The sequence below is a fragment of the Musa acuminata genome, chromosome BXJ1-6, assembly GCF_036884655.1.
Source record: "Musa acuminata AAA Group cultivar baxijiao chromosome BXJ1-6, Cavendish_Baxijiao_AAA, whole genome shotgun sequence".
Taxonomy (NCBI): Eukaryota; Viridiplantae; Streptophyta; class Magnoliopsida; order Zingiberales; family Musaceae; genus Musa; species Musa acuminata.
The window spans coordinates 46,286,413-46,298,942 of NC_088332.1; the positions used below are offsets into that span (position 1 = coordinate 46,286,413).

Here is a 12,530-nt window from a genome sequence, read left to right on the forward strand (position 1 = left end):
ACAATAGCACATAGTTCTTGAGGTGTTGGATGACATCCAGAGTTCCCCCAAACACTTCAGTGAGAACCAGCTCTCAAGTTTAAGCTCAAAGAGCCCTACTGAATTGTTTGAGGGACTCCAGAGGTAATCCAACTCTTGTTGCTCTTTTCATAAGCATGCTACGACCTATTTATAACCACTCCCTTTGTAAGAGCCGGTTATCCGATTGGTTGCTCCCGGAGCTGTGGGTGCATACGTTTCTTCGTTCACTGAACCTAGACACTTGAGGTCTCATGATCGATAAGGAGGGAGGAAGAGAACCTTCAGGGGTGTGACCACAAAACCACCTCCGGCTCCCTATGTCCTTCGTGTCATAGCACCCCAGAGATGCCATGCGACTCCACCATTTCACGAGCATAGATAAGCTTCGATGCTCTTAGGCATGAAGGTCGACGGGAAGACTTGTGCAAGCTAGATTGTCAACGCATCGTTTCTGCTGTATTAGATACATCCATCTGTAAAAGAATATGCATCACCGCAAGTTGAGGAGAGATAGGATATCTGGATGGTCGGGGATGTATCCAACGATACCCCCGAGCCCTTTTTGAAGGGATTGAAATCCACAGGAAGCTTTTAACACCGAGAGATAAGGCCAACCGACAAAGCATATGGATTCCCGTCCAGGTTCATCGTCTGTATGTAGCTTCGTCAAACATCCTCCCAAAGCTCATAGCCATCTCGCTTCATATAGAACTGGTCTTTGGGGCAGCTAATTGGGATGGATGAAGTGTTTGAGGAAGTCCAGCTAATTGGGATGGGCAGGTCGAGGTGCTTGTGAAGTTGCAAGACTCTTTCTCAGAGAATTCTTGTCCTGATGAAAGCATTTAACTACTACTTCAATAAATAAAATGATGATAGATAGTGGAGAGTTGTAATAACACAAAGGAAGCTTCATGATGCATATATAACCAGTTGATCTAGAATGGAGCAGAAATGACAATCTTTCGATGCCATTAGAGTCAGTCGATGAGCCATCGCATTCTTCAGCTTCTTCTGAAACTACTGCAACCTCATTTCCCACTTGCGATTCTGTAGTCTCCAACTTGTTATCCTATTTGCCATGAAACTTGTCAGAATACAATTGTGCAACCTTCCTCTTGCTATTTCCTTGGATGTATACACTGGAAAAAGGGACACTTGTGCAACAAATAGATGATTCGATTACCTCCGACAAAGACATTGGAACTTCCCTGGAGCTTGGATTTTTGAGAATTTGCAAAGCTGTCTCCTATACCAACTTTAAATAGTACAACAATTAGAAACATATAGCCAATTTAGATAGAGGATTGAACGAAATATTTGATTCTCTCATGTAAAAGAAGAATTAACGAGGACGGGTAGGAGGAGACGCATTCATCTACTACGTAGAAACTGTGCGTGAATCTTCCGAAAGCATCGTTGTCCCAGATAGAAATGTCGCCTAATAGAGACGCGGCGATCACTGTTCCCCCACATGGATAAGGACGTCCTTTGGTGTGCAGGAAGGAACACAATGCAACAGCCTCACCATTTCTCTCCTAATGCTTCCATCGGATACATATGGAATGCTCGTCCTCTCCTTACCATCTCTCTTTCTCTCTTGAAGAGGAAGGAGCCGATGGTGTCCCTCTCCATGACTATACTACCTATGGTCGTACGCTCCATTGTTCTTTATTGAGATTCTTGATGATACATCTTCGGATGTCCACACGATTAATGTTAAATGATGGCTTACTTAATTGTACTCGAGGAAAAAAAACCAAGGCCTCCGACTCCGCATGCTCAATTCCTTGCTTGGTCCAAGAAGGACTGCCCTACTGTGTGCTAGCGAGGCCACCGTCTCTGCAGAAAGAAACCACGAGGAACTTAGTTGCTTAGCAACAACAGAAGATTCATCAATCAGGAACAAGTTTCGTGACGGGAAGAGAGATTAAGAATCATTTTCTATTGCAGGTTTACTGAACCAGAGATTGGTAGAAAGCATGAGGGAATTCATAGCATTAATGCAAGGCTGTGATGTCGAAGGTTGCCTTCTTTTTCTTTCTCCCTTGTCAGCATTTTTTGTCAGCACAACATTTAACTCCAAACTACAGAAAACGATCTCTCAGAACACTTCTTTTTTTCTTTCTCTCTTTCGAAAAGAAAACTAAACTTTACAAAGTGTAACGAGAAAATACACCGCCCTTCGCATCTCCAAGAACCAAAAAATTACATGATTCGATTGTACGTGCATCTACACTGTTTTCCTGCCTCAAAACATGGAAGAATTTGCATTCAACAAAGCAAGGAGTCAATCATTTAATGTTCCCGACCAAAGTCAGAATAGTCCATGGCGGAGTAATATCTCACAGTTACCTTTCTCCTAATTCCTCGACTTCACATTTACTTGCTCTTCAACCTTGTTTTGTCACCAAACTCACAACCAAGTTGTTGTTGTTGTTGTTGTTCTTTTCTCTCTTCTTTTTCTTTTCTGTTCTTGGCTTGTAAACAAACCATCAGGCAACCGAATTTGTATTCGAAAGCGAGCACATTTATTTTCTTCGATCAAGAATGAAGCTTCATTTACAATAATGATGATGGTTCGGCAAACGACCATGAATGACACTCGCTAAAACCTAGTGTGCTGCAACTTTAGTCCGGTGAGAGGTGACACACAGATACACTCACGGAAGATGTATCACATTTCCAATTCTAACTGGCAGCTTTCTTTTCGATGATGATCCCTGTCATCGTGAAGAAAGCATGTAAGGATGGCCTACTGATGGAAATTGTGTTGCTCTGACCACGCCCAGAAGGCAGATTGATCATCTGTGCTGTAGAACATGTTACAGAGGTTGTCTCTCTGGACGCTGCTCTCCACCTTGGGTGTTTCTGACTTGGAGGAGCTATGAAGAAGCTGGGAAGCACTCGGGAAGAAGGTTCTGCTCTGCTGGTGGAGATCCGACGGGTTATGGTTCATTGGTTCCCTTGAGATCTCCAGACTGATGTCAGGGCTGTTCTCGCTCCTCATGCTGCAGGAGCCCTCTGTTTCCTTGTTGAGATTGATGGACTCGGAGACATCTTTGCCTTTGAGACTCAAAATCTGCGATGCGTATTCATCCACAGAATGACAAGTGCTCCAAGGCAATTCATGACAATTCAATCAAATCTCCCTACAGGAGAGAGTGGAGTACCTGAGAAAGAAGCTCCTTGTTGTGGGCGTGCAGGGCATCATTCTGTGCCTTCATCATCTCAAACTGTCTCTTGAGTTCATCGTAGTCCTTCTCCAACTGCTTGATCTTCCACCTCGCTCTCCTGTTCTGGAACCATATAGCTATCTGCCTCGGTTGCAGCCCGAGAGATCTGGCTAGTTCCATCTTCCTCTCTGGCTCCAGCTTTTTCCCCATCACGAAGCTCTTCTCCAACGTCCTGACCTGCTCCAAGTTCAGCCTCTTCTTCTTCTCCCCCGGTGGCTGCAGTCCGTCGTCGGAAATATCATCCTCCAGGTTCAGCTCCTCGCAGGTCTCCATCCCCGAGAAGGACGTGGATCTTCTCCCTGCATCCATGCATTCGTTTGACGAAAGCCTCAGTGCTAGATCTTGAAAACAGTGATCTCACCTCTCAAGTCCTGTGGATAGGTGGGTAGCATTAGTGGATTCGTGGAGTTGTGGGGTGCGTGGTGGCTCTCCTCGTAAGGAATCCGTGACAACAAGCTTGCAGAGAAGAATGGCGGCATTCCATTGCGAGACATTGCAGGTCACAGACACGAAAAGTCCTGGTGGATGCTTGTTGTTGTCCTGGTGAAAGGGAAAGGTATGAGCCTCTGTTTTTCTGAGATAAAAGTGGGAGAGAGATTGGAATGAAGGGCATAGGAGCGAGGGACATGTATCATTGGATCTCGCAGAAGAGAGAAGGAAAACATGCATGCCGGTGGTAGTGAGAGAAGGTGGAAGGACGAACCGGTGGACTACATGCAAAGAAGATACGCGTGCTCTTAATGAGGACAAGATGTAGAGTCCAAGTTACAGCTAGAGAGATGCAGAGAACCAGAGGTTGGTGTTCTGCTACTGGAGAAGTAGATGGCATCGGTAGGCTGCACGCACTTCAAGAATCCGAGGGCCGCCCGTGCGGTGCATGTGCGTGCTAACCCTTTCATCTTCTCATCTTCATGTCCCATGCGACGTGCTTTCAATGGTGGATGAGAACGAGATCAACAGTCTCGGCATCATCTGAGAGTAAAGAACGCTCCAAAAGGGGGTCGGGAGATCTTTGTATAGAGAGACGAGAGAGAGAACAAAAAGTGGCCCAGTCGATTGTGGCTTTTATATCTCAATTTGCGATCAAAGATAATGGACGATTTTTCTGAAATGGTTTTTTTTTTAGATTTTTATTGAAAAGTATATATCCTCATTTTTAATTTACTTATTTGATACTCAATTTTCTCTAATACTTAAAATATCTTTCGTCGCTGTCACCTTCTTCTTTTTCTTTTTTTCGTTATAATGGTGGTGCGATCATGACAATGAGTTCTCGTGGTCCAACGAAAATGATCACGATAGGATAAAAACGATAAAGTCAAAGTAGAGAGGCAGAAGTAGTCTAATGAAGGTAATAACGTATAAGCATTAAGGCCTCGTAGAGGGGACAGAGGCACTAATGAAATTAACATGGGCTTACAAAGGAGAAGAAGATAGTCACGATGGAACGAAAACAATGAGACGGAGGTGACAAGGTGTCGTTGTAGGGTGAAGGTGATGGAAAAGGAGTGACATACCTCGTGGAGGGGAAAGTGGTGAATACGATGAGATGGAAGCGATAAGATCTCACGGAGAGGAAGGAAATAATTATAACCGGAGAAAAGACGATGGGCGGAAGGTGACCACTACGGGGGCGAAAAGCAATGATCGACAATAACCATTCGAAGGAGGAGATGTGGTTGAGGAGTATTTAGGATATTAGAGAAAACATAAATAGAAAACTGACACCTTTCAGGAAAAAACTAAAAAGAAGATTTTTTTTTTTAAATCTTTCAAAGATAAATAATAAGCATCCAAAGTACAAAAGATAGACATTTTCGTCGTGGCAAAAGGTCTCCGTCGTCCGCTAGGTGAACATATATGCATTTAGAACTAAACACGATAGATGTATCGTTCAAGGAGGCGTCCAACCATATATATATATGTATGTATATGTATGTATATATATGTATATATATATATATATACATATATGTATATATATATACATATATATATATATACATATATATGTATACATATATATGTATATATATATATATATATATATATATATATATATATATATATATATATATATATATATTATTCCCAAGATAGTCTTTAAACTAAAGCACACGATAACGTTGCTTGTCGGGAAATTACATGTTCTTGTTGTTGTATTCTTGGATGAGCTGCTTGGCTAAGTTTCCAGAAGTCCCGCCGCATAGACCTTCATGTTTAAGAGACAAAGCTGTCTTTTTATCATCATCAAGATAACAATTAATGAAGAAAGACTGGGCTCGATGATCTATGGATCACCGGTTCTAATCCTGCCATGGTGTTTACCGTCTCTGTGCGCTTGTCGGGTTGGAGATGGCATCCTCTCTGCGGTGCTCAGTGATCGATACCCATCGAGTGAAGCAGGAGTGCCACCGTCACCACCCCAACACAGATCTAGCTGCTGGCTCGGCAGCATAGCCATGGATGTACAAAGGTTCATGGAATGCAGGCCACTGGAGGCAGACACTCTGAGCATGTTGCTGCTGCCCAATTGATCAGGGAGCGTCCAAGTAGACCGGTCATCACCACCCATCGTATCTTGTGTATTAGGGTTTGTCACCGGCCATAGTGTCCCTGGCATCCGTCCATGGCTAGCTTGGCCGTGGACTGCTATCTGATTCTGCAATGGATGTGGTCGGTGTGGACGAATCTCCGGTTCCCGTCCGCGCTTACTGCATGGATTGACATTAAGAAACACAGAGGTTGACGTTGACTGGCCATCAGAGGAGAAAGAAAAGCTTCGATCGCTGTTAAAGTAATTAGCGGCAAGGAGGTGAGGAGAAGCGGAAACGCTGGAGCCGGAGTTGCGAAGGGAGATAGTGCTGAGAGAGGTGAAGGCGGCGGCCGCGGGGATAGTGCCAGTGCCTGTGACCGCGATCACGGCGGGCTCAGCCTGCTGGAGCAGCCACTCGACGGTCTCCCCGTCGGTCTTGTGGCCAAGCTCGCGGGTGAGCTGGAAGATGCGGGCGGCGCAGAGGGCAGGCACGCGAATCCGTCGCCCGCGCCCCTCCACCTTTGTGTGGCGGTCCTTGTTGGAGTTCCTGATCTTCTTGGGAGGTGGCTTGTTCTGTGGGTTGACGACGGGCTCGCCGGCGGCGGTGGTGGTGGTGGAGGATATGGCAGGAGAAGGGTAGGCGGAGCAGGAGTGGTCTTCTTGCTTCTTCTCAAAGAACCCGAGAGCGTCATTGGGCCGTCGGTATCCGCGTGATTCGCCTTCCATGCCTGGATTATGCCATGAGGTACAAACTGTTGTTATGGAGTTTGGCAGGAAGGATGAAAGGCTATGGGGAGATGGATCTGCGGAGAAGAAAGTGAAAGATCGAAGGAGATATTCCTGGAAGAGATAAGCCACTGCATCTTTTTGATGGATCATGTAAGCGCATAGTAGGGAATAGATATAGGAAGAAATGAATCGAGAAGATATGAAACAATTTCAAGATTCGGAGGACATCCAAATTCCACAACTGATGGAGTGGAAGGAAATCCAAGAGAATATTAATTCTTAACTCTCTTTACCTCTTCACTTTATTAATTTTCTTGTGTGAACCCTTAAGACAAAGGTTAATGACAAGTTTAGCATTAGGCTATTAGCATTTTGCAATTATTCATCTAACATTCTTTAGATCAAAGTCGGCCATTGCGAGCATTATTAAGAACAATCTCGATCATCATAAACTTGAGATGATGAACACATTAAATACGTCCAAGTTAGGTGGGTTTTAGGTTGTGGATTATGGTTACCTAATCATATCATGTCTTTAAATTGAAGTATGGAAAACTGAAAGCAGGTGGTACTAAGTGACAATGAAATGTTGAAACAGCGTCTTGTTCTTTTGTAGCAGGTCGCAGCTGATGTCATTAAGAAGGTTTACATCATTTCAAGGACGGAATGATTGAAGGTTGGAAAGAACCACACGACGCAAGTTCTTTGCGGATAGATAGAGTTGCAATGTGCATCCCTCCCTCTCTCTCTCTCTTTCTCTCTCTATCTCTCTTTCTAACGAATGCACAATTGATTTGGATGCGGCTTTTGTGATTCTAAAAGTCAGTATCCGAAGATTACAAGAAATCCTATGAGTTTTTATAGTTTTAATATTAAAAAAATCTTCTAAACGAACGATTCTATAAGATAAATATCTTATATATATATATTCGTATTTTAATAAAAAAATAATATATGAGAAATACTTTGGATGTTATTACATTTTTTTCTTTCGGGTGTCTAAAGATGATGACGCTCTTAGGGTCTTTTTAGAGGGTGAGAGAAAGATATAAATTTTTTTGATTAATATGAGAGAGTATATAAAGGGAGTCATACTTGAGTGGAGATTTCACAACGTAAAGAAGTTGATTTTTTTTCATGGATGTGGATATAGATTGGAGTTATCAAATCATGTTAAATCTTACGTTAATTTTTTGGTACGTTACTTATTTATTGCTCTGAATTTCTTTTTAGATTTTCCAGTTTTTCTCATTCTTTTCGACAAAGTGGTGTTATAGTCCAAAAGATTCATTCTACAAGTGAGTGATGAAAATTAAAAGAAACGTGAAGTAAAAGTATTTTCTCAAAAGTGGATAAAAAATTAAAATACCTTACGCTAGTATTCTAAAAAGATAATGAACTAAAGAAGACGAGAAAAACGTATAAATTCTGAAAGGTTATACAGGAAAAGTTGAATAAAAATAATTTAAGATTTTTATAATTGATCTCACTAAAAATTTTAAATTTTTTTAGATATAAATGGGGGTATTAAATTTTATTTCAACTTTTTAATATATTATTTATTTATTTTTATTTTTTTTTTAAATTTTCTCTCCCTCCTCAACGATCAAAAATTAAAGATCCATGATCGGTGATGTGTAGCTAACATTCTCTTCATCACTTAATATAAACAGGAGTTTCTCCCTATCCTAATCCAAAATCACCGATAACCACCACTTGTAAACATGATTTGAGATAAGCATGACAATAATACACGAAGAACAATGTCATGTCCATGATTAAGAAACTAACGGACAGTGATGCGCCAAATCGGTGTTCATTGTCCCAATTGTGCTTTCTTATTATGTACTCGAAAGGTTTGACTTCTTCACCATCTATACAATGCTTTACTTTTATATCTCCTCCCCATTAATTTAGTCTCATTGGGCTACCTCATTCTGCTACCTAACTAAGGATTGCAATCGGCCTGTGACATTGTCCATACACTATATAAGCCCTCATGTTCTGTGCTCGATCGATGAGAACATCCTATTCCCTTTCACCGTTTGCAACCCGTGACGCGATCTTTACTGCAAACCCCGACGGATACCGTCGCGTCGAGTCAAACAAAGATGGCTTGTCATCTTGTTAGGGCTCTGGGAACGATTAATTGTGGGGGATTATGGATGGGAACCATTTGGATTTAACGCATATAAATTGATTACATTACTTTGATCTAGTGCTCGGCTCGATCCGATGGTGCCGAGGAGAAGGATGCTCTTGGGGTTCGTGCTGGCTCTCTTTACCGGCATCGGTATCTATCTTCGGATTTGGTCGATCGACGGTGACGACTTCTCCGCTGGCGACGACAGAGACGCCCTTCGGTCTGAATCCCTCTTCTCCTCCTCCTCAGCCTGCCTCTCCCTTCTTACTTCTTTCGGGTGTTTGTTTCTCCATCGGATTTCAGTTTCTTTGATGTAATTGTTACAAGTAATATTCATTTCTCACAAGATCTTTTCTGCTATTCTATCAATTTTTAGAATTGAAGACCCGAGGAACCCCAATCTGATGGGGGTTGGGCCGAATACTCCGTTCCGAGCGGAATCTTTTACTTCAACTTGATTTTTTTTTTCCTTTCTTTCAAGAACTACTGTTCTTTAATCTGCTTATTTTGTGTGTTGGTTTTCATTAATCGATCATAGTGAATTGACATCAGTTGGTCTCGATCTCATTAGCCACTGTTTCCTGATTGGATTTTTCATCTTCGCTCATGTTTATGCATGTATCATCGGCGTCGACTCGAAACTGTAATCATGAATTAGGGGTAATCGCTTTCCCCAAAGGAATGTGTGTGGATGGCTATCTTTTCTACATCTACTTGTCCTTTATGGCAATATGCTCATTTGGCAATCGTGATGTCTAGAGATTTATGGGGTCCGGATTGATGCTGACTCTGACCTCTGATAGGTCTGATGGCTCCTACTCTAGAGATTTATGGAGTCCATTTCTGGTCTACATTGATAACCCTCTTATTTCTTGGGCAGGATATCATCATTGTATTGGCGACAAGAATTGTCGTATGTCAAAACAACGCAAACATTCTTATGCTCAAAATCGAGGAACTAGTTAACCACCGATATCGATTAAAGGTTCTTTTGGTTGCATGTTAGGTGTACAATATACGAGTTAACACACACATGTTGGAGTCAAATATCTTCTTGACTGTCTTTCTAGGACTTTCTTCATGTGAACTCATTCGATGGTTGTACAGGTGATTGGGGGACAGGGTAATGAAGCCTTTGCAAAAAATTGTTGCCCTTGGTTGTCGTCTGAGAGACCAGTTTCTGGCATCATTTGAGTGATTACTTGCCATGCAAAAAAGAAATTAAAAGTTTTGCACACGATAAGTTGTCAACGTAGGAAGTTGTTTAGCTGAAATATGCAATTCAATCTAAAATATTATGACACCATAAGCATGACTTTACATTTAGCTAGTTACTCTTCTCATTCCAGTGTTCTCAAATATGCTCTTAAGCTAGTTATCTATGTGTCTTTCACTAGGATGCATCTGAGAAAAGGCCTGCTCAAAGTATCTACCTTTATAATCAGGATCATTGCCTTTTTGAGCAATTAATAACTGAACTTGTATTCATATGTTGGATAAATCGTGTTGATATTTTTTCTTTAGATTCTTTTGTGACAAGCTGAGTACAGCAAAGAATCTTGTTTTGAGCATTACCTACAGGTCCAAAAGTGTCATTCCTAAGTTATTCTACTCTGCAACTTTTATATATACCTTGCAGAAGAGAATTTGAACATGCAAATATGGAAGCGATGGATGAATCTGCTGAATGGAGAATGAGATATGATGTGGAAGTGGATAGAAGTAGGCAAATTCAGGATGAACTCCTAAAGGTACACCCTTTTTTTTCCCTTTCCTTCATTTTCGATGCTTGTACTAAATTATAAATTTTGATTGCAATTACCATTGTTTTGTGCTTGCTCTTGTTGGGTACTTTCGATATGTGATCTCCAATAAAATAGAAAATAGACTGCACTAATTAGCTGAAAATTTTCCTGCCAAATCTGGAAGGAGAAAAAGTTTGTTTGTTTTGACCAAGAAGTCTTTTTTCTTACAAAAATGGATAGAATAAGGATGGTTGCTGAGATTGTTTTGGACATCCTATCTTCTATGATTTTGAGATGCAACTGATTCAACTAACCTGCGATCATGTAGGATAGTAATTAACAAATCCATGCACCACTAAATGACAGAAGAGCTGGGAGGTCAATCGACAACTATTTTCATACAGAGGAATCAGTTAGTATGTTACCATCACAAAATCTTGAAGCTTGGAAGGTATTTTTTCATTGTTCTATATAAAATTGGGTGATGTATATAATGATACACCATAATAATCTTAGATGAAGCCATACAGTTTCAGATTTAATCAATTTAACCTGTGGACTTCCCAGGTAGACAAATAAAAGTGTAAATTTTGCCTTGGCAGGAGACCTTATAGTATCTCCCTCCTTTATCTATTCTCAGATTTGTTCTCTTTTCGTGATAGTTGCATTCTTTCTGCTGTTTATGGTGAGAAAGTGAATAAATCAGATTCCTTTTTGTTTGAATCTGCTTCCATAGTGTTGTTTTCCTATAACATTAAGGTGCATTACTAAAATTATTCTGCATTTTGATATTGCAGTTTGTTTTCAGTGACTGGGCTGCAATGTTTTGCTGGTTCCAGTTTTTTTATCAAATTGACTTGTGCTAATTGAACTTTTTAGACTTCATCATTTTTTTGTTCTGCTACATATGTTGCCTTATTCCGATGTTTAAGCTGTTCTGCTATGCATATGTTGTACCTCAGTCCATATATATATATATATATATATATATATATATATATATATATATATATTTTTTTTTTTTTTTTTCATTTGTACTTTTTCAAAGTCTGATAATTTATCCTGTTTGCAGGTCAAGGCCTCGTTAGCTGGGGCATCTAGGAGGTTCAGCATGCTGCAAAAGGTATCTATGCAGTCATGGTATCTCATTTCCAGTTTTCAGCTCCTTGCTGCTGCTTCTTAGATACTATTGCTGTCAGGAAAACATGAAACTGCAGAAGCAGTTTGAATCCTTGAAACAAATCAAAACTAAAGGATGGGAATGCAAGTGCAATTAATCTTCAACCCAACTTTGAGAATAAAGAGGCGTATCGTCCAACAAAATCCTCAATACTGGCTTCAGATTCTCATGCACAATTTGATTAACCCTCGTATGCAAGCAGCAATTCAAATCCTCCTTTTGCTTCCGTGCTGGTGGGTAATAAACTTATTGTTCCTTGGTAAGCAAGCTATATTCTTAACAGCAGGAATCCTGGTTTCCTCAACAGAGGAAGCTTCATTGCGGTTAAAAAAAGCAAGATGTGTCCGGTTTCATGCCCAAATAATGACTATATTCTGAGTACTCTGCAGACTAGATCGTGGTAATAAGGAGGCCATCATACTGACTGTCAACTGCTACATGAATCCACAATTGGAAGATTGAAGTATTAGATGCTGTTTTTCTGACTTCAGGAGAGGACGTCACTGATAAAAGGCAATCAGATGCTCTGATGCTGTGGCTATAGCAGAGAGAGTTCAAGAACCTGTTTGTTCTATGGGTTAATAAGGATAAGAAATGCACCTCATTTTGTGCCGGTGGTGTTAATTGGAATAGCTGCAGTGGTTAGATGGCATGATCTCTTTGTCGTTTGTTAGTTCATTTTTTGCCTCTTTTCTTTTCTTTGGTCACAGGGTGGAAGCATCTGCATCTTGAATCATATACTTTGATCGTTTTATTAGACCAACTCTTCAGATTAAATATGATTCTATGGAATAGTCAGTAATATGGACTTGGGAGACCCAACCTTGTTTGTTTTTAAATAGCCACAATAAGAGCATGTTCTAACACTCGAACAACTCTGGAGATTCAAATGCTATATATACTTACTTGATCCTTGCAGGACTTGGGGAGCTCCTGAAAAGAA

The 12,530-nt window shown here is 40.9% G+C and overlaps 3 protein-coding genes across 4 annotated transcripts; 1 reads left to right on the forward strand and 2 right to left on the reverse strand.

The window, feature by feature from the left end:
* Nucleotides 1-2,526: 2,526 nt before the first annotated feature.
* On the reverse strand, nt 2,527-4,094 carry LOC103989953 (homeobox-leucine zipper protein ATHB-13). 2 transcript variants are annotated; one of them, XM_009408930.3, is made up of 4 exons: nt 3,958-4,094; nt 3,616-3,794; nt 3,192-3,553; nt 2,527-3,100 (listed from the first exon to the last, which is right to left on the reverse strand). In XM_009408930.3, the coding sequence occupies exons 2-4, from the start codon at nt 3,746-3,748 to the stop codon at nt 2,774-2,776; spliced, it is 822 nt and encodes a 273-aa protein (XP_009407205.2). In that variant the 5' UTR covers nt 3,749-3,794; nt 3,958-4,094; the 3' UTR covers nt 2,527-2,773. The 2 variants fall into 2 exon arrangements, with proteins under 2 accessions (XP_009407205.2, XP_009407204.2); XM_009408929.3 differs by lacking the exon at nt 3,958-4,094 and having other exon boundaries at nt 3,616-3,951.
* A 1,249-nt stretch (nt 4,095-5,343) lies between these two features.
* On the reverse strand, nt 5,344-6,767 carry LOC135677387 (transcription factor TCP15-like). The gene is made up of 2 exons (XM_065189668.1): nt 5,583-6,767; nt 5,344-5,466 (listed from the first exon to the last, which is right to left on the reverse strand). Exons 1-2 carry the CDS (start codon nt 6,667-6,669, stop codon nt 5,396-5,398), a joined length of 1,158 nt encoding a protein of 385 aa, XP_065045740.1. The 5' UTR covers nt 6,670-6,767; the 3' UTR covers nt 5,344-5,395.
* A 1,763-nt stretch (nt 6,768-8,530) lies between these two features.
* LOC135677389 (uncharacterized) lies at nt 8,531-12,239 on the forward strand. The gene is made up of 4 exons (XM_065189670.1): nt 8,531-8,882; nt 10,302-10,413; nt 11,480-11,530; nt 11,607-12,239. The coding sequence occupies exons 1-4, from the start codon at nt 8,755-8,757 to the stop codon at nt 11,682-11,684; spliced, it is 369 nt and encodes a 122-aa protein (XP_065045742.1). The 5' UTR covers nt 8,531-8,754; the 3' UTR covers nt 11,685-12,239.
* The last annotated feature ends 291 nt before the right edge of the window (nt 12,240-12,530 follow it).

Excerpts from the sequence above, each read along its gene's own strand:
- LOC135677387 (XM_065189668.1), bottom strand. The coding sequence starts at position 6,669 with ATGATCCATCAAAAAGATGCAGTGGCTTATCTCTTCCAGGAATATCTC. Across the intron at positions 5,467-5,582 it reads CCGACAAGCGCACAGAGACG|GTCTATGCGGCGGGACTTCT; the intron begins GTAAACACCATG and ends TTAAACATGAAG.
- LOC135677389 (XM_065189670.1), top strand. The coding sequence starts at position 8,755 with ATGGTGCCGAGGAGAAGGATGCTCTTGGGGTTCGTGCTGGCTCTCTTT. Across the intron at positions 8,883-10,301 it reads GACGACAGAGACGCCCTTCG|AAGAGAATTTGAACATGCAA; the intron begins GTCTGAATCCCT and ends TATACCTTGCAG. Across the intron at positions 11,531-11,606 it reads GGTTCAGCATGCTGCAAAAG|GAAAACATGAAACTGCAGAA; the intron begins GTATCTATGCAG and ends TATTGCTGTCAG.
- LOC103989953 (XM_009408930.3), bottom strand. The coding sequence starts at position 3,748 with ATGTCTCGCAATGGAATGCCGCCATTCTTCTCTGCAAGCTTGTTGTCA. Across the intron at positions 3,554-3,615 it reads CTATCCACAGGACTTGAGAG|GGAGAAGATCCACGTCCTTC; the intron begins GTGAGATCACTG and ends GCATGGATGCAG. Across the intron at positions 3,101-3,191 it reads ACAAGGAGCTTCTTTCTCAG|ATTTTGAGTCTCAAAGGCAA; the intron begins GTACTCCACTCT and ends TACGCATCGCAG.